General features: G+C 48.8%; 1 protein-coding gene and 1 non-coding gene across 10 annotated transcripts in view; both read right to left on the bottom strand.

Annotated features, from left to right (window-relative positions):
* CEP250 (centrosomal protein 250) overlaps positions 1–20,554 on the bottom strand; it is a 58,891-nt gene continuing 38,337 nt past the window's right edge. For all 9 annotated transcript variants that reach the window (XM_053574404.1, XM_053574407.1, XM_053574405.1 and 6 more), the window contains 13 exons: positions 19,567–19,710; positions 18,307–18,440; positions 15,139–15,277; positions 13,947–14,289; positions 13,209–13,330; positions 12,029–12,149; positions 10,959–11,080; positions 7,528–10,104; positions 4,203–4,316; positions 3,889–4,020; positions 3,312–3,413; positions 2,378–2,434; positions 1–602 (listed from right to left, as the gene is read on the bottom strand). In XM_053574404.1, coding sequence (XP_053430379.1) covers positions 327–602; positions 2,378–2,434; positions 3,312–3,413; positions 3,889–4,020; positions 4,203–4,316; positions 7,528–10,104; positions 10,959–11,080; positions 12,029–12,149; positions 13,209–13,330; positions 13,947–14,289; positions 15,139–15,277; positions 18,307–18,440; positions 19,567–19,710 — 4,383 coding nt within the window. In that variant the 3' untranslated portion in view covers positions 1–326. The remainder of the gene's footprint in view (positions 603–2,377; positions 2,435–3,311; positions 3,414–3,888; positions 4,021–4,202; positions 4,317–7,527; positions 10,105–10,958; positions 11,081–12,028; positions 12,150–13,208; positions 13,331–13,946; positions 14,290–15,138; positions 15,278–18,306; positions 18,441–19,566; positions 19,711–20,554) is intronic.
* Positions 17,082–17,188, bottom strand: LOC128574284 (U6 spliceosomal RNA). Its single transcript, XR_008376661.1, has one exon. It is a non-coding gene; the product is annotated as a U6 spliceosomal RNA (small nuclear RNA).

Here is a 20,554-nt window from a genome sequence, read left to right as displayed (position 1 = left end):
TAAAGCAAAGATTCAGGGTTTATTGTTGAAGGGAAAGTTGAGGGAGAATGTGAAGTTCTAGGAAAATAAATTCTAGACAAGAGGCAGTTGATGTCCCCCGGTCAGGGCAAGGCCCTCCTCTTGCTGCCAGGTGAGCTGGGGCCCTCCACAGCCTTGCAGGTTTCCTTCCTCTTCCTGGGAGCATCAGCTGACCTGGGCTCCCAGGCAGGGTTACAGAGCCAGGCCCCTTAGCGCGCCTGTAGCTGTGTGGAGGGACTGTGACCCACTCTACAGTCATCTGTCTGTGTGTTCCCAGGCTGACCTGGGGCCTGTCCTGGCTGTAGCTGCTACCTAGAAGTGGCCTGGGGAGGGCTGGGGCTGGGGCTGGAGCTGGGGAGTAACAAGACTGGCCCTGGGGATGTCAAACTCTGAGTCAGGGACTCGTCCAGCTTGCGGGTCTCAGCTTCCAGGACTGTGGCTTCAGGAGCCTGGGCCACAGCAAGAAGTGAGTGTGAGAGGCTGTGGTGCAGGCCTGCCAGCTCCCGGCTGGTCTGCACCGAGCGCGCAATGTAGTCCTGCTTCTGCTTCCGCTCCAAGGCCAGCTGGGCTCGCAGCAGGGCCACCTGGTGGGCAGGAAAAGCAAGAGGGAGAAGAGTTGAGGGCCCTGAAGTCACCCCGACTCCTTGTTCCTGTGGCTCTTTGGCTGAGCATTTGAGTGAGCTCTACTACATGCTAATCTCTGAATCAGCTTTGGGAACTGGGGGCAGAGCCTTTAGGAATCAAGAGAATCCAGAGATTGTCAATCTGGGTGCACATGTGACTCAAACAGGGAACTTACAAACAACACTATTCATCAACTTGGCCAGGAGCAGTGGCTTGCACCTATAATCCTAACACTCTCTGGGAGGCCGAGGCGGGTGGATTGCTTGAGTTCACGAGTTCGAGACCAGCCTGAGCAAAACTGAGAACCCGTCTCTACTAAAAAAAAAAAAGAAAAATAGAAAAAACTGAGGCAAGAGGATCACTTGAGCCCAAGTTGAAGGTTGGAGGTTGCTGTGAGCTACGATGCCACGGAACTCTACCCAGGGCAACAGCTTAAGACTCTGTCTCAAAAAAACAAAACAAAACAAAATACTATTCATCAACTTTATTGAAGGATAATTTACATGTAAAAAAAAAAAAAAAAGCCCATACTCAGGAGGCCTCTCTTGCCTCACTCTCATCCAGGCCCGGTCTCAGGATTGCTTTGTATGAGTGTTACAGAATTCAAAGCAATAGCTTAGGTCTAGCTACAGAGACAGGTCCTGCCAATAGTGACTACTGATTTCTGAACAGGCTCAGAAATCAAAATTCCACTTTTTTTTTTGAGACAGAGTCTTACTTTCTTGCCCTGGGGAGAGTACCATGGCATCATAGCTCACAGTAACCTCAAATTCTTGGGCTCAGCAATCCCCCTGCCTCAGCCTCCAAGTAGGTGGGACTACAGGCATCTGCCACAATGCCCAGCTATATATATATATATATATATATTTTTTTTTTTTTTGAGACACAGTCTCAAGCTGTCGCCCTGGGTAGAGTACCGTGGTGTTACAGTACACAGCAACCTCAAACTCTTGGGCTTAAGCAATCCTCTTGCCTCAGCCTCCCAAGTAGCTGGGACTATACAGGTGCCCACTACAATGTCCGGCTATTTTTTGGTGTTAGTTGTCATTGTTGTTTGGCAGGCCTGGGCTGGATTTGAACCAGGTGCCCTACCACTTGAGCTACAGGCGCCGAGCCACGTCTAGGTATATGTTAGAGATGGGGTCTTGCTCTAGTTCAGGCTGATCTGGAACTACTGAGCTCAGGCAATCCACCCACCTTGGCCTCCTAGAGTGCTGGGATTATAGGCATGAGCCACCATGCCTGGCCCAATTCCACACTTCTTACGACCCCTGGGCTTTGAAAGAGAGGGTGAACTTTTAGTTAAGACCTAACAAGCAAGTCAGTACTTCCTACAGCTTCCCTGAGGGTGGCAGCTCCACCTGAGCTATGCTGCCGGATCCTGGTGCCATACTCCTGCCAGCAGGGTCCATCTGAGGGCAGAGAAGGCCAGTCTGTTCCAGACTCTTCTGTCTGCTTCTCAGCCTTCTTTCTTTTTCTGTCCCTTTCTAGGTATGAATTTGGAGGTCAGGGGCCTGGACCCTGCATTCCTCCTCACTCCCACCTGGGCACCTGAGAGATGGAGCTGGGACTGGCTCCCTTCTTGCCTCCCATAGAGACTGAAGTCTCTGAAGGGAGGAACTACTTGCCCTCTCCCTGCTGCAGGTGCACAAAGGGCCAAGCATGAAGCAGACACTAAAGCCTTGTTGCCTGAGTGCAAAGGGAGGCAACAGGAACAGATTCTTCCAGAACATACCTCTTTCTGCAGTTCCATCACATACTTGGCATCTGGAGAGCTCTTCTGTCCTCCATCCTGAGGGAGATAAATAGCATTCTTGTTGGAACGGGCCTTCCTACTCTGGGGTTTCCACAGGTATCCGATTGCAGAGAAAGTAAGACACGTAAGACAAAAATGTCTTGGAGAACATTTTTTTTTTTTTTTTTTTTGAGACAGAGTCTCACTATGTCACCCTGGGTAGAGTGCCATGGCATCATAGCTCACAGCAACCTCCAACTCTTGGGCTTAAGCGATTCTCTTGCCTCAGCCTCCCAGTAGCTGGGACCACAGGCACCCACCACAATGCCTGGCTATTTTTTGTTGCAGTTGGCCCCGGCCAGATTTGAACCCGCCAGCCTCAGTGTATGTGGCTGGCGCCATAACCACTGTGCTATGGGCACTGAGCTGGCCTGAAGAATATTTGACAAAGGACAGGGATGAAGACTGAAAGATGCTTGGTCACCCCACACACTCCCTGGCCAGGTACCTGCTGGCCACACCTCAGCCTTCCCTAAACCTCTAACCCGAAAAAGAAATTCTGGCTCCAGGAAAGACCAAAGACCCTAATCCTGTAAACTTAGCACTATAAGGAGCAAGGAAGCCTAAGCTCTGCAAAGCTGTGATCAAGTTCCTAGGTGCGTCAGGCACTGGTGAGCGCTGCACAACACCAAGTACCAGGGATTGTGACCAGAGCCCCACGGGCTGGCTACCACCCTCGGCCCCTGTCACTGGGCTTCATTCTCAGGGCAGGCACAGACTGAGCTGTGCTGAGTGGCTGAGTGAGGCAGAACTCTGGACTGGTGAGGCAGCTGTTCCTGCCCTCCCAGAGTGGCCTGGGATATGCCATGAGGAGGGCTGAGTTTCTAGAGGCTGGAGTTGGACTTTGAGGCTACAGCAGAAGAAACAAGTAAACCTGCAGTGTAGATGATGAAGCTGTGGCCTTGGTGACCTCCAGGGCCCCTGCCCGGGATGCACGTATGGAATCCCTCTTCAGCTTCCACCGTTCTCGCTCCACCTGTCAAAGTGCAAGGGAGAAATCATGGCTTGGGTTGGCTCCAGGCTAGAGTAGAGCTGCCCTCTCCAGAGAAGGCCAGTGCACATCGGGGTATATGTGTAAGGGGAGACAGAAGCCATGGGAGAAGAACTCCTGGGCCGAGGCTACTCATGCTAGGACAGCCCTGAGTACAAAGCCAGCCTCTCAGGCCTTTGGAGAGAAGGTCAGCAAACTTCCTCTGTAGTGAGTATTGCAGGCTTTGTGGGCCATTCCATCTATGCCACAACTATTCAACCACCCTGTGTATCAGGGGAGCATCTATAGACAATGCTTGGCTATGTTCCAATAAAATTTAATTTTCAGAAACAGGCAATGGGTTGGGTTTGGCCCACAGGCTGTAGTTTACTGGCCCCCGCTCTGGGGGCTGCATGGGAAATGGAGATCCATACCCACCAGACCCCAAAAGAGGGAGCTGAGGACAGCAAACGCTACTTACCTGCTCCAAGGTGGTCCGCAGCTGGATGTTGTGGTGCTGCAGCCTGCTCCGGTCAATCTCCAGCCATGCCACCGCATGCTGCAGGTGTTCAAGCCTTTGTCTCCATGGCTGCTTCTCCTCCACTCCTGAGAACTGCGGAAAAGACCTGTAAATCTTCCTAGGCAGCCCCTTAGACAGGTAGGGGAACAGATAGAGGGAAAAGGGATCACTCTGGCAGGTCTGAGCTTCAGAAACCCAGTTCTTAAGAGAAGAGGACAAGCCCCTGGGCAGAAGGTCCCCCCTGGGTTATCTCTTCCCTACAGGCTCCAGCTCACCTGCCCCAGCTGCACTCCCTGCTCTCCGCTGGACACCGGTTCTGCTCTGCTGGCTGAGCCTGAGCTGTATAGCCGCTCCTTCTCCAGAGCTTGCCTGGTGAGCTCCAGTTCATCCTGGGGGTACAGAGGAGTAGAACAAAATCATACCCTGCCAACTTCAAATCCATACCCACTCCACCCTCCATCCTCATAATAACCACTTCAGTTTTCTCATCAGGTCATAGTCTTATTTTTTCCAGGAGCCTCTACGCTATTTTAGTCCAAACCATTTCATTTTCTAGATGGATAAAAAAAAGGAGCAGGAATCTACTCAAGGATACTTGGGAAATAGCAAGCGAGCTGGGCGCAGAGTCCGATATCTCATTTTGGAGTTCCCATAAAGCCAAGAAATAACTTGGAGCAAAGATGTGATATAGAAAGAGTAGGGACTCGAGTCACACAGGGCTGGGTGTCAAGTCAACACTTACTAGCTATGATTCTGATCAAAATACAAGCTCTCCCCACACCCTAATTTCCTCTCTTATAAAATGACTACCTGTACCATGAGACACAGAATTAAGCCCTCAGGGGTAAATCATTTTAGATAAGTTGGGAAACCTAATGGTAGATATTTTCCAGGACCCCTGTTTCATAAATGATAATGGTCAAGAGGGGACAAGAGTGTGTGGGTGCAGGTTGTTTGGGAGAGAGGAAGAGCTCAGTGGTAAAAAGCCTGAGCTCTAGAGATACATCACTCAGATCTAATTCTAGTTTTGCCATTTACTAACTGTGTGACTTTGGAGAAGTTACTTAACCTCTCTGAACTGCGATTCCTCCACTATAAAATAAGGATAACAGGGTTGGGCTTGGTGGCTCACACCTGTAATTCTAGCACTCTGGGATGCTGAGGTGGGTGGATCACTTAAGCTCAGGAGTTCAAGACCAGCCTGAGCATCTCTACTAAAAATAGAAAACCTAGCCGAGTGTTGTGGCAGGCACCTGTAATCCCAGCTGCTCGGGAGGCTGAGGCAAGAGGATCACTTGAGCCCATGAGTTTGAGGTTTCTGTGAGCTGTGATGCCATGGCATTCTACCTAGGGTGACAGAGTGAGACACTGTCTCAAAAATAAGACAAAACCACCAAAATAAGGACAACAGTTCCTACTTTTTAGGGTACTAGTAGAAGAAAGTGAGAATAACACTGCCTGGCACATAAAATGCTTAAAATAAAAAATGACACTACTGTGATGCAGGGCTGCATATGACAGATGTCCCTAAGTGTTTGAAGGGGGGAGCAGGTGAGTTACACGCTTGAGTGAATACTGCTTAGTAATGTAAGAGTATGGGTAGGGAATGCCTCTGACCAGTTACATGCTTACTCTCACTGTGTCTGCAAGAATGGGTCTGGAAATAAGAGAGAAGTTACACTTACTGGGTGCTTTTCTCCTAAGCACTTCATAGCCATTTTGGGCCAGAACCTTTATTTTATAGATGTATAAAGCTGGAGCTTGGAGGGTAGAGATAACCCAGGGGGGACCTTCTGCCCAGGGGCTTGTCCTCTTCTTTTTTTTTTGTAGAGACAGAGTCTCACTGTACCACCCTCGGGTAGAGTGAGGTGGCGTCACACGGCTCACAGCAACCTCCAGCTCTTGGGCTTACGTGATTCTCTTGCCTCAGCCTCCTGAGTAGCTGGGACTACAGGCGCCCGCCACAACGCCCGGCTATTTTTTTTTTGTTGCAATTTGGCCGGGGCTGGGTTTGAACCCGCCACCCTCGGCATATGGGGCTGGCGCCCTACTCACTGAGCCACAGGCGCCGCCCCTCTTCTTATAGATGTATAAAATAAAGGGAATAGAAAGGGATCTACTTAAGGATACATCCTATCTCATCTCATGATTATCATTTCCTATTTTATAACAAGAAATCAAGGTTCAGAGGAATGAAGTCCCCTAGCCAGGGTTGCACAGCTAATAAACTACAGAACTATGTTTTTTGAGATAGAGTCTCACTCTGTCACCCTGAGTAGAATGCTTTGCATCTATCTCACAGCAATCTAAAACTCTTGGGCTCAAGTGATCCGCTTGCCTCAGTCTCCCAAGTAGCTGGGACTACAGGCACCTGCAACAATGCCCAGATAGTTTTTCTATTTTTAGTCGAGATAGGATCTCACTCTTGCTCAGGCTGGTCTCGAACTCCTGAGCTCAAGCAGTCTACTGCAGCCTCCCAGAGCAGTAGGATTATAGGCATGAGCCACCGTGCCCATTGCCTCCTTTATTTTTTGAGAGAGGGTCTGACTTTGTCGCCCTTGGTAGAGTGTCATGGCATCACAGCTCACGGCAAACTCCAACTCTTGGGCTTAAGCAATTCTCTTGCCTCAGCCTCCCAAGTAGCTGGGACTACAGGCGATTGCCACAACGCCTGGCTATTTTTTGTCGCAGCTGTCGTTGTTTAGCTGGCCTGGGCTGGGTTCGTACCCGCCAGCCTTGGTGTATGTGGCCAATGCCATACCCACTGTGCTACAGGTGCCTAGTCCCCCCACACACACACCTTTTTCAACATAGGGTCTTACTCTGTTGTCCAGGCTAGAGCGCAGTGGCATCAGCTTATCTCATAGCAACCTCAAATCTTGGGTTCAAGTGATCCTCCTGGCTCAACCTCCCAAGTAGCTGAGATTACTTGGTGGTTGTATCAGCTCTCTCATTACGTGCCCCCCGCTCAGTGCCCAGCTAGTTTTTCTATTTTTAGTAGAGACAGGGTTCTCACTCTTGCTCAGCCTGGTCTTGAACTCCTGGGCCCAAGCCACCCTCCCATGTAGGCCTCCCAGAGTGCTAGAATTACAGGCTTGAGCCACCGCACCTGGCCTAAATCTAATCTCAAACACTACTTCTACCAGGAAGCCATTGGGGACTCACCCCCAGGAAAGGATCCCTTTAGCATGCTTGGAGCACACTAAACTTTCCCTATTAGGCACTAACCACACTGCATTATAATTGCTTATCAATTAGACTGAGCTCTGTGAGGGAGGGACTGTGGGTGTCTTACACTCTTTGGGGGATACTGTGGGTGTCTTTACCTTTTTGTATCCCCTAGACTAGCACAGCAGCCGAATCCCACTTGAGGTGGTTGTATCAGCTCTCTCATACCCTTTGAGGTGCTATAAGACCCAGGGTGCAGGGCGGCGCCTGTGGCTCAAGGAGTAGGGTGCAGGTCCCATATGCCGGAGGTGGTGGGTTCAAACCCAGCCCTGGCCAAAAAAAAAAAAAAAAAGACCCCGGGTGCAGGCAGTGCCTGAGCTCAGCCACATGGGGCTCTGTCACCTGCCCCTCATTCCTTTGGGAGTCACTTACCTGCAGCCTCTGTTGTTCTGAGTCCCTCTCCAGGATAGAAGCCTGTAGAAACATGGCTACCTCCTGCAGATTGCTGACACTGGCCTTGCTCTGGGCCAGGGACTGTGCCAATTCCTGGGCCTTCTCCCTCCATTCAATCTCCCTGGCTTCTGTCTGCCTCAGGGCTGCCTGTAGCTGCTCCAGCTCCCGCTGTAGCCTAGGCCCTGAAGACTCAAATTTTGGAGATGGTTCCTCCACCGGAGAGGCCCTGTGGCGTGAGGCCTCCCTCAGCTCCAGGATCTCTTCCTCCTTTTGTGCTAGAGTCAGCTGTAGCTCCTTTAGCCTCTGATGAAGGGTCCTCATCTCTTCTTCTCTCTCCTGACCCCAATTCTGCTTTTCTTGGATCATATTCTCTTGGCCCCTCTGGTCCAGATTCTCCAGCAGCTGCCCCTGTTCCTTCTGTTGTCTCAGCTCTTCATCCCTCTGGGCAAGTGCCTGCTGAAGCTGCTGCATGTCCTCCTGGTGTCGGAGACCCAGGTCCTGGATCTCACCTTCTCGCATCCTCAGGTCCTCTTCTAGCTGCAAGACACGTGCTTGGCAGGTGTCCAGGGTGGCCTGCAGTGTGGCAGTGCTGGCCTCCAGACTGCAGCTCAGTTCTGCCTGCCCAAGAAGATGCTGTTCTTTCTTCTGAAGTGCAGCCTGAACCTTGCTGAGGGCCTCCTGCAGAGCCTCAGCCTGGCCCCGGGCAGCCTCTCCCTGATGCTGGAAGGACTGGCTTTCTGCTCGAAGAGCCTCCAGCTCCTGCTCCTGTTCCTTGAGCATGGCCTTGGCCTTCAGCCAGCTGTCCTGCAGGGCCCTGGTCTCCACCTCATGCTCCTGTGCCTGCTCAGCACACTGTTGCTGGAGGGCCAATAGGGCCTCCTCCTGCTCCTGAGACTCAGCCCTCAGGTCCCCCAACACCTCCTCCAGGGCCTGCACCCGCCGTCCCTCTGCTGCCAGCTCTTCCTGGAGCCTTCGCACCTGCTCTTTGTAGTCCTCAAGCTCTCCCTGGCACTTCTGCAGTGTCGAGTGGGCTTGTTCTAGAGCTGCCTGCAGCTTGCTCGCCTTTTCCTTTGCACTCTCCTCTCCCTGGGTCTGCTGCTCTTTCTGCTTTAGGGCCTCGAGTTCCTGGTCCTGCTGGGCCAGTGCCCTCTGTGCCTCTCCCAATTGAGCCTGAAGGGACTGCTCTCTCATCTCCCTCTGCTCCCCGGCCTCCTGCAGATGCTGCTGCAGGACCACTATCTCCTGCTCTCGCTGTGTCAGGAGTAGGCTGGTCTCTCCCACTTTTCTGTGCAGGTCCCGGAGCTGCTGCTCCAGCTGGTCCTGGTGCTCCTGAAGTTGCTGGATCTGCTCCTGCTGGCATTCCACCTCCTTCTCCTTGTCACGCAGGATGAGCTTCATGTGCTCCAGGCTCCCACGCTGCGCTTTACTCTGGCCCTTCCCTTCCTCTGCCCGTTCCTGCATCAGCTGCCTCTGGGAGGCCAGCTCCCGGCCCCGCTCTCTCAAGGACAGCTTGATCTGTTCTAGGTCCTCCTCTAGGATCTTTGTCTGCAGCATTCTTTGATCTTCTAGAACCTGAATCCTCTCCTTCTGCAGTATCAGCTCCTGGTCCCTCCTGTCAAGATCCTGAGTTAGATGCTCTTTCTGCCTCTGCAGCTCCTCGATCTGTTCTTGCTGGGACTTTAGCTCCTGGTCCTTCTCCTGCAGCTTCCTTGCCAGAAGGGTGCTGTGGCTTTCCAGTTCGTGGATCTGGGTGCTTTGTGCCTGCAGCTCCTGGCTCCTTTCTTCCAGGTCTAGAGTCAGGTGGGTCAAAGCCACCCTCTGCATTTCCCTCTGGCCCTCCAGCTCCTCAATCAGCTTTTGCTGGCACTCCATTTTGTGATGGTTTTCCTCCAGTTCCAGGGCCAGGCATTCCAGAGTAACCAACTGCTTTTTCAGATCCTGAACCTGCCCGCTCTGGGACTCAATCACTTTGTTCTTCTTCTCAAGTTCTACAAGCTGATGCTCCAAGATGTTCCTCTGAGTTTCCCGATCCTTCTCGAGCTCTTTGATCTGCTCACTCTGCACAATCAGCTTCTGCTCTCGCTCCTGGACGGCCATGGGCAGGTGCTCTAGAACAGACCTACACTTCTCCAGCTCCTGAATCTGTTCTTGCTGCAGATCCACCTCTTGGTTCCTCTTTTTCAAGTCCAGGGATAGCAGTTCCAAAGCAGCCTTCTGCATTTCCCGCTGCTTCTCCAGTCCTTGGATTTCCCCCCTCAAAGTCTCCACTTCCCTATCTCTGTCGGAGAGGGTCTGGGCCAAGAGAGTCAAATTCTCTTGCAGAGCTTTCCCTTGGGCCACCTTCAACTCGCCCTGCTCTTGCAGAGCCTGAGCTCTCTCACGCTCACTTGCCACCTCCTCGCTTTTCAGTTTCAGTGCTGAGCGAGCTGTTTTCAGGTCTTCCTCTAGGACCCCGGCAGCCCTTGCCTGAGCCTTGGCCTCTGCAATCGATGCTTGCAGATGCTCCATTTGGGCTATCAGGTTCTCCTTAGCCATCTGGAGTAACTCTTGCTCATTCTGAAAAACAAGAAGCAAAAACACCTTAAACCATACTCCCCGATATAGTTACTTCAACACTGGCCTTTCCCTTTCTTATTTTGTGGGACTAGCAGTGACAAGGACCTGGGCCAAAAACGTGGTATATTCCATTTAAGCTGCTATTGTGCAAGAGCATCCCTCTGGTATGCCCAGGGAGACACAATAGTACAAATGAGCCACCCTAGACTCTGGTACTTTAGGGCAAAGGATAAAAATCTCAAGCTCATGGCTGGGTGCAGTGGCTCATGCCTGTAATCCCAGCACTCTGGGAGGCTGATGCAGGTAGATTTTTCGAGCTCAGGAGTTTGAGACCAGCCTGAACAAGAGCAAGACCCTGCCTCTACTAAAAATAGAAAAACTAGCTAGGCATTGTAGCAAGTGCCTGTAATCCCAGCTACTTGAGAGGTTGAGGCAAGGAGATCATTTGAGCCCAAGAGTTTGAGGTTGTTGTGAGCTAGGATGCCACAGCACTCTACCCAGAGCACAGAGTGAGACTATGTCTCCAAACAAAAAAATAAAAGAGAGAGGATAGGACAGAACAGGACAGGAAAGGAAAGGAAGAAAAGAAAAAAAGAAAAGAAAGGAAATATAGAAAGGAAAGAAAGAAAGGAAAAGAAAGAAAGAAATTAAAGAAAGAAAAGAAAGAGAAAAAAAATCTCAACCTCAATTCAGAAAAATTACTTGAAGGATTCACTGGAACCTTAACAATGACATGGAGACAGCCAGAGGAACTGAGACTTGCTGAAGGAAGTTGGCCACATGACCACAGACCAAGGTGGGTCCAAGGGACTATTCCTGAGGGGCAACCCCTCTGCCAAGCAGGACTGCTTTACCTGAGCTTCCATTTTTTGTAGCTCTGCTCGCTGTAGGCGACTTTGTAAAGATGCCACAGTTTCATGCAGCTCCTTTAGCTCAGATTCCAGGGAGTTCCGTTTTCCTTCCCACTTGGATTTCTCTTTGAGAAAAGGAGAGGTAGAGTGAGGCCCACGTTGGGGGTAGGGGAAGAGGGATGCAGAAGCAGATGGAAGATGAGGGACAGAATCAAAGGGGAAGAAGGCCAAGGAGGAGAGAATTACACTTGTCTGCCAGCTGCTCCTATTTGTCTAGGCACCCTGCTGCTGCCAGCCCCAGCACTGCCTGCTCATCATCCTGACAATTCCTCATCCTCATCACAGAGAAACCCTCAGCCCTAGATTCCAGACAGGGTTTAACTCAATGACCCTGGAGGTTCCTTCCTATGACTTTGCAAAAGGCTCCTACAGACCTGGTGGCTCTGCTGGCTGCCCTCCATTGCTGCAATATGTACCAGGACCCAGCTCTATTTGTGTGGCTCTCAGGAAGCCCTCAAATGGCTTCAAAAAAGGTCCAGACCCACTCCTCAAGCTGTCCTTTTCTATGGTAGCATTTGGGCCTCAAGACTCTTCCTTCTCCTTTCTAAGTAGTCAGAGATATATTCTTCCCGAATTCCCCCTCCTTGCTTTTTCCTAAATAAATTCATAATTCTTCTGTCATCAAACACTAATTTTCAGGATATAGCGGGAGATGATAAATAATATAGATAAATGACAAAAAATAAGAGTTTTATCATTTTCTTATAGTCCTGGCCTTGGGTCTCAAGTTTTTTTCTTTAATCTCTGGCAGAAAAAGAAAATGGAAGTCCAGCTCTCCTTCTCTTCATTCACCAAATGTGTTCCTCCTAATCCCATCCTCCAGGATGGCCCTCAAAGGTTAAGCAAAACAGAAAAATAGCTCAAGGGAGTTATCACCATTTGGAAATGCCTCTATCTCATAGTTCTGGATTAAAAAATAAAAGGAGTGGCTGGTAGGCCTTTTCCTGACACTTCTGGGCTTCCACTCACCCTCCTCTACCTTCAAATCTCCCTGCCTGCCTGATGCTCCTCACCTTTCTGGTTCTGGGAGAGCTGTCTTTGCAGATCCTGCAGCTCTGCGTTGACCTGGCTCTTCTCAGCCTCAGTATCAGTTAGACATTGTTCCAGATTCTGGACCTGATCCCTCAGATCATCCTGGGAAAGGAAGGGCATGGCTAAACTCAAGTTCTTCACTTCCATCCCAGCCAGCACCAAAACTCTCTCCTCACCCTCAGCCTTGGGGGTAACCTGCCATTGTGAACCTACTCCTAAATTGCTGGATTATGTACATCTGACCTCAAGAGCATTTAGCTCCCTGAAGACAGGTTCTGCTCTAATTGGCAGGAGCTGAGAATCCCCCTTCTGATCTTTGTCTTTTTTTTTTTTTTTTTTTTTGCAGTTTTGGGCCGGGGCTGGGTTTGAACCTGCCACTCCTGGCATATGGGGCCGGTGCCCTACCCCTTTGAGCCACAGGCGCCAACCTGTCTTTGTCTTGTGAAACAAAACTCCTGTTCAAAGTCTCTTCCCTCCCCAACCTCCTACTTCAAAGCTTAGCCCAAAGGCCACTTCATCCTTTCTTCTGACCCTCCCCCAGGTCAGAACGAATTGTCCCCCCCTTCTTTCTAGCTCCAACAGTCCATCTTTGCATGTATTATTGACCCAATTAATTCTACCAGTTCTGCTTTGTATGAGAATGCAGAACCACCTTGTCAGGAACCTTCCTGAAGGCAATGATAAGTCTTCCTCCTACACAGGCAGCAGTCAGCTTGTATGCAAGTGAGGTAGAATTTGTGGGACCTTTAGCTCAGTCTTAGACCTAGAATACTCCTATAAATGGCAACCTCAAACCTCACTCATCTCCAATTTGTCGAGTTTTTGGAGGCTGTGTTATTAAGCATATACTCATGACTGAGAGAAAAACAATGTCAAACACTACACATCTGTACAGGGTTTCATACTTCATAAACTATGAATTCCAGCTTAACTCTCACCACAACCCTGTGAGGCAGGTACTATCTGCCCTACTTTGCAAGTAAAACCAAGGCCCAGGTAACCCAAATGCTTTATTCATGGTGGTTAGGTGGTAAGTGGTAAAAGTGGAACTCATCCCAACTTGACGGCAGGAATTAAACAGGTCAAACCACTTCATGCCTCTTTGTCTTATGCTTTTTGAAGGAAGTATAGAATTCAGGGAAGGAGAGCAGAGAAACATACCCGGGCCTGCTGAGTTTTCTGCAGCTCCTGGTGAAGCTTGTGGAGGGCAGCTGCTACTGCCTCAGCTGAGAGAGGAATCAGGAGGGGCCCTCTTTTAAAGAGGCTTCTAGCTCCATTCTGTTCTGAAAAAATGAGGAAAAACCTCCTTACCTGGCTTCTGCCATGAAAAGAAACAGCTAGGCCTCCCTGGACATGGCTTTATCTTTTCCACTGGTCCCTTTTCTCCTTGAAGAACTCCTTCTCTGCAGTTCACTCATCACATGTTTTCTGCACAGCTCTGTGCCAGGCACTATGGTGGGCACTCAGACAGCTACTGTTTGTTACGCACGTTAAGTGCCCATCTGAAATCTTTTAACGCCTTAGTAACATCCTGAGGTAGGTACTTTTTTCACTTTTTTTTTTTTTTTTTTTTTGTGGTTTTTGGCCGGGGCTGGGTTTGAACCCACCACCTCTGGCATATGGGACTGGCGCCCTACTCCTTGAGCCACAGGCGCCGCCGGTAGGTACTTTTTTAATGAGCTCATTTCGTAGCTGAGGAAAATCAAGCTCAGAGAGAATACGTGACTTGTCCAAGAACACACAACTAGCAAATGGCAGAGGTGAGGTTCAAACTCAAATTTCAGAGCATGTGGCCTCAACCTTGAAGCATTATTAAGGAACTGTATTCCCCTCTCTTCTTCCCTAGGAGCTAGCCCTGGCTTTGGCCCACAAGCCTTGGTTCTTGGGTGACCGCCTCACCTGGCTCAAGGCCCAAAAAGGAGGGTGCAGAGTCTCCCCCACCACTCAGCTCAGGCCTGCTCTCACAGACAGACCCCAAGGCCCGCTGCAGGACAGAGTAGAGGCTGGCCAGCTGGGCCCGGGCCTGGTTCCCTGGCTGCTGCTCGGCAGCCAGCGCCTGCAGCTGGCTCTCTGTGCTGCACAGGTGTCGCTGTAGTTGGGCTGCCTTGGCTTCCTGGGCCCACAAGGAAGCTCGAAGCTGCTGCTCCGTGATCCGCGATGCCTCCAGCTCCTCCAGCAGCCGTGCTTCCTGGGCCAGAAAGTCAGCCTCCTTTTCCTTCACCTCCTGCCTCAGTAATTCCACCTGCCAGGGAGGAAGTGAACATGTTCTGAGCAGGGAGTGGATACTATCTCCTCAGACCATCTCAAACCTGACCCCACTCAATCCCTGGATTTCAGCAGGCTCAGCTCTCCAGCAGGGAGAGGGACTCTGAAATGAGTGTTACCCTAGATCTAACGCCTGGCTGCCTACCAAGTCCAGACACATGGGCTCAGGCTATGCGAATGGGCTTTGGCTCTGGTATCTTGGGCAGATAATGCCAATTCCCTGAAACCCCGACACTGAGCCTACTAAGACCATTCACAATAACAATGATCACCACTTATTGGCTGTTTACCATGTTCCTGGCAACTTATATATTCCTATAATATATTCCTTCTATCTTTGTTTTATGGAAGAAACCGATGCTCACATACCTTGGAAGCAATAGAGCTGGCAGGTGAACTCAGGACTAAAGTCCCACCTTTCCTCTGTACCTGAGGTCTGGGGTCCTGATGTGAACAGACTCTAAGTCCCTGCAAATCCTCTTGCTGCTGCCTACCTGATCTGAATATTACTTGTTGCTCAAGTCCTCTGCTGTGTCTTGCCAACTAGTCCAAGCATATTTGCCTACGCATGACCCAGACCCACGTGGTCTCTGTGTTTGGGGCACTATGTTCTGTGTTGTCAGGTTTCCTACAGGAGCCACTCTCATCTCTAGGTCAGGTTCCAAACCCCCACCTGCCCAGCCCTGGCTTCCTGCTCTTGCCAGGGCTGTTGAGGTGTCAGCCTATCCTGTGATTAGGAAAAAGAGACAGGTCCCCTCCACGAGAAGACTCTGAACAATCAACCTACCACTCCAAGAGGCAGGGCTCATAAACAGACGACAGGTACCTGGACACTAAGCTCTTTCTGCCCTCCCTGGGCCTCCTGCATGTCCTGGCGCAGGGCACTCAGCTCTTGTTCTCGAATTGAGTCAGCTTCTTGTAAAACAAGGAGTCTCTGTTCCTTTTCCACCAGTGACAGAGTCAGGCTAAAAATAAGGGGTCAGAGGGCTAGGTCTAAGTTCTTCTTGGAGAATGAAGAACTACTTTTTCATCTGACTATTCTAAACATAGCATTTATAATAAAAATAGAAATACTAATGATAATGATTACAGTAAAAGCTACCATTTATTTTACTAAGCATTTACTAAGTGATCCTATGTATTTTGTGCATATGATGCCTCATTTCAATTTCACGGCTTATTCTTCTCTAGCAAATTTCACATATCTCTATACAAGTACCTCAAATACAACAAGTCCAAATATTCCCATCCCCTCTGCACCTTCCCCACCCAATCATCTCCTAACTGTGTTCCCTAGATCAGTGAATGATACTTCCATCCACACAGTGTCCCAACACAGAAACCTTGACCACTACAGAGCTCTCCCCTCATCGCACTTACATCTAATCTGCAACTATGGTAGAACCTCCATAGCTGACCACTTCCCTACACTGATCACTTCCTTAAGCTGAACTAATTTTCTTGGGTTTTTTGAGACAGAGTCTCTCTTGGTCACCCTCGGTAGAGTGCCCTGGCCTCATAGCTCTCAGCAACCCCAAACTCGTAGGTTCAAGTGTTCCTCTTGTCTCAGCCTCCTGAGTAGCTGGGACTACAGTTGCCTGCCACAATGCCCATCTATTTTTTAGAGGCTAGGACTATAAGCACCTGCCGCAACACCTGGCTATTTTTTAGAGATGGAACCTCGCTCTGGTTCAGGCTGGTCTCGAACCTCTGAGCTCAGGCAATCCATCTGCCTCATCCTCCCAAGTGCTGGGATTGCAGGTGTGAGCCACTGCACCAGGCCTCCTGACCTAATTTTCAAGACCAGACATGTACCACATGTATGTACCACTATAGCAGACCTAGTTCCTTATGTTGACCACCTCCATATGGTGACCCAGTTTGTTATAATCCCTTAGGTGGTCAACTTATAGAGTAGTGATTTTCAACCGGTGTGGTATGCCACACTGGTATACTGTCAGAGGACCTTAGGTGTGCCACGGAAAATTTTAAAGATCATTAATTAAATTATTTTCTAAAGAAGTTCAAAGCATGGCTGGGATTGCTTAATCTTGTAAGTTCAAGAGTAGCTGAACAAGAATAAGACCTCAGGCTTGGCACCTGCAACACAGTGGTTATGGTGCCAGCCACATGCACTGAGGCTGGTTCAAGCCCAGCCTGGGCAAGCTAAACAACAATGGCAACTGCAACAAAAAAATAGTCAGGCATTGTGGCAGGTGCCTATAGTCCCAGCTACTTGGGAGGCTGAGGCAAGAGAATCACTTAAGCTCAAGAGTTTGAGGTTGCTGTGAGCTGTGATGCCATGGCACTGTACCAAGGGTGACATAGTAAGACTCTCTCAGCAAAAAAAAGAAAAAAGAAAGAACAAGACCTCATCTCTACTAAAAATAAAAAACTGAGGCAAGAGGATTGCTTGAGCCCAAGCGTTCGAAGTTGCTGTGAGCCATGATGCCCTGGCACTCTACCCAGGAGGACAAAGTCTCAAAAAAAAAAAAAAAAAGAAGTTCAAAGCACTGTATTATTGTTTTTACTCTTTTTATTTTGATCAACATAATTTAAGTGTGCTGTGGAAGTTTAACTATAGGTTCAAATGTGCTTTGAGATTAAAAAAGTTGAAAAACACTGTATTAGAGGTTCTACTGTATAAATAATTGATTCTAATTACCTTAATAACTCCTAAACTCCTGCCCTTATCCCCTTCCTGACTTCTCTGCTCTGGTTCAGCTCTAGTATCTCTTACATAGATAACTGTACCAGCTTTCTTTTTTTTTAAATACGGAACACTTCACGAATTTGCGTGTCATCCTTGCACAGGGGCCATGCTAATCTTCTCTGTATCGTTCCAATTTTAGTAAATGTGCTGCCGAAGCGAGCACTGTACCAGCTTTCTAACTTGTCTTCCTGCCTCTAATTTCACTGCCACAAGGATGTGTCCCTTCTCAAACTCCACTAGCACTAAGAACACATGCTGCTCTTCATTCTGAATGTTGCATGTCACTCCTGATACTTCACGCCATTAATGTCCCTACTAACTGTCCCTATCCATCATAAATGGGATTATGTCCATTTCTCTACTTAAAACCCTCCAGTAGTTTTCTGCTGAAGTTAAACTATAAACTCCTTGCCAAGGCCTACTAAGTCCTGAATGCTGTGAACTTGTCCAGCTCATGTCATTTTCCTATTCCTTGTGTTCCAATCATACCAAACTCTTTCAGTCTCACCAAACACTATAGGCTTTGAGCTGCCTTGGGGCCTTTGCATATATTTCTATCCCTACTATACAGAACTCTCCTTCTTACCCCTTTTGCATGGGTGGGCTCCATTTCATCTTAGTGTTCAGTTTAAATGCAACTTCCTGCAAAAGGCCTTCCCTAACAATCTTTCTAAAGTAGGTCTCAGTAAATAAATAAATAAATAAATAAATAAATAAAGTAGGTCTCCTCTCTCTTATCCTGCACCATATGTCATCATCTGTAATATAGGCAGTCCCTGGGTTACGAACCAAATAGGTTCTGTAGGTTTGTTCTTAAGTTTGTACATTAAGTGGGAACAGATACATTTACCTATTACCTGTAAAGCTTTTGTTCGTTAAGTGCAAGTTGTACATCAGTCAGATATTTGTAACTTAGGAACTGCCTGTAATTTGTTTTAGAGATTATTCACTTTATGTCTCCCTGCAAAATTATAAATTCTATTGTAGCAGGGACCATGGGTCTTGTTTATCACTGTATAACCAACCCTGGGTTAGAGCCTGGTACATAATGCGTGTTCTCAAAATATTTATTAAATGAATGAAGTGCAAGCTTTAAAGATAGGGACCATGTCCTCTCCACACAGCTACATGTACATCCCAGAGCTGTACATAAGAAAGGCAAAGTAAAAAATAAAAAGAAAGAAAAAAAAGAAAGACAAGGTGGCCTAAACGAAGAACTTTCAATGTCAGTGACTGCTGTAGCCAGACGCGAAAGCCACCTCCATGGCCTGTCTAGCCTACCTGGCTTTCTCTGTCTCCAGCTCTTTCTGAATTCGGCTATACTCCTGGGCCTCTCTCAGCTTCTCCTGAACCTCTTGCTCAACCAGCCTCTGGGAGTCATCCTGGGCCACCAACTGAGACTTCAAGTCCTCCACCTGGAAAGTTAAGTGCATGAAGACCAAGATGGCAGGGCAGTGGGCTGGTGGGAGGATGCTTCTCACCTAGGGCTTTAAGGTCCTGCAAGGTGTACCACAGTCAGTGGCCATTTCAATGCTTAGGATGTTCCACCAATCCCTATACACTTTCTTCTGATCTTAACCCCCTTCCTTAGTACTGTTCAGCCTGGTCATGTCTCCCTAGCCTTACATATGCTGCATAAAGGTAGACACAAATAAAAATCTTGGCTGAATATAACTACTCCCAAAGGCAAAGTGACAGATAGGTAAGTTACTATAATTGTATTTTTTTTTTTTTTTTTTGAGACAGAGTCTCAAGCTGTTACCCTGGGTAGAGTGCCATGGCATCACAGGTCACAGCAACATCAAACTCTTGGGCTCATACCTAAAAATCTTGGCTTAATATAACTACTCCCAAATGCAAAGTGATAGATAGGTAAGTTACTATAATTGTATTTTTTTTTTTTTTTTTTGAGACAGAGTCTCAAGCTGTCACCCTGGGTAGAGTGCCATGACGTCCAGGTCACAGCAACCTCAAACTCTTGCCTCAGCCTCCCAAGTAACTGGGACTACAGGTACAGGCCACAATGCCCAGGTATTTTGGGGTTGCAGTTGTCATTGTTGTTTGGCAGGCCTGGGCTGGATTTGAATCCGCCAGTCCCAGTGTATGTGGCTGGCGCTCTAGCCGCTGAGCTATAGGTGCTGAGCCTATAATTGTTTTTTTTTTGGGGGGGGTAATTGTATTTTTTAAAATAAAAAAAAAAAAAATCATCTGGTATAGGGTTCTGAGAAGGAGAAGCAACCAGCAACCTGAATAGGAAAAGGAATCTGGTATGTAAAAATAGAAGATTTATGGTGAGGATGGAAAGAACAATTGAAACTGAGACTGCCTGACAAAATCTAAGTTCTGAGACCTTTACAAAGAAAGGTCAGGGCTCTGTGCTCAACTCCGGGAATGCTCTAATTTTTCACTCAGTACTGTGGCATATCACTCTCCCCTGAAGCTCAGGGAGCAGGGCCAAGGATCCCCTGTTCTGCAGGAGGGAGTGGGAGAGGCTGGCTGTGCTGGGGAAGGACTGTGGGGGTGGTAGGAGGAGGGGAGGACCTGCTTCTGCAGGTCTATCTTATCCTGCAGCAGGGTGCCGCTCTCTTCTCGGAGGGCAGCGAGGTCGTCTCTGTGCTGCTGGGCTGCCTCCTTCAGTGTCCGCTGAGCCTCCTGAAGTTGGGTCTGTAGCATCCCAGTGGTCTCCTGCAGAGGGATAAGACATTAGTGAGGTAGGAAAGGTTTCCACTGGGGCCTTGGTCTTAAGACCCATGTTGTATAAATACTGTTTTTTTGAGTTGGCAAAGGCTGAGGCAGAAGTCCAAATCCACCCTGTTTCCACCTCAACTTCTCACCTCCCATTCCCTCTCCTCTGGTTCACCCAGGTTTCCTGGTCAGGATCCATGAATTGGTAACAGTCCCTCACCCTGACCACTGTACCACTGCAATAGCCTTCTAACTATATTCCTACTTCCACTTGATGCCATCATCCCCTATACACACACTCTACTAACCAACGAAAGTCTTTAAAACACACGTATATAAATTGTATCCCACCCTGCTTTTTTTTTTTTTTTTTTAAGACATAGAGTCTCACTATGCTGCCCTCGGTAGAGTGTCCTGGCATCACAGCTCACAGTAACCTCAAACTCTTGGGCTTAAGTGATTCTCTTGCCTCAGCCTCCCAAGTAGCTGGGACTACAGGCGCCCACCACAACACCCAGCTATTCTTTTGTTGCAGTTTGGCTGGAGCCAGGTTTGAACCCGCCACCCTCGGTATATGGGGCCGGCACCCTACCCATTGACCCACAGGTGCTGCCCTCTAGATATTTCATATAAATGAAATCACATAATATACAAGATGTGACCTCTGGTGACTGGAGTCTTTTACTTAGTGTACTGTTTTCAAGGTTCATCTCTGTTGTATGGGGTTGTCTATTTTTGTTTGTTTGTTTTTAGAGTCTGGGTTTAGTTCTGTTACCCAGGCTGGAGTACAGTGGCTTGATTGTAGCTCAGTGTAGCCTCAAACTCCTGGGCTCAAATGGTCCTC

The sequence above is a fragment of the Nycticebus coucang genome, chromosome 21 (genome assembly GCF_027406575.1).
Source record: "Nycticebus coucang isolate mNycCou1 chromosome 21, mNycCou1.pri, whole genome shotgun sequence".
In the NCBI taxonomy this organism is placed as follows: Eukaryota; Metazoa; Chordata; class Mammalia; order Primates; family Lorisidae; genus Nycticebus; species Nycticebus coucang.
The sequence above is the reverse complement of the archived record's forward strand: the minus strand, read 5'-3'. Positions and strand labels throughout refer to the sequence as shown.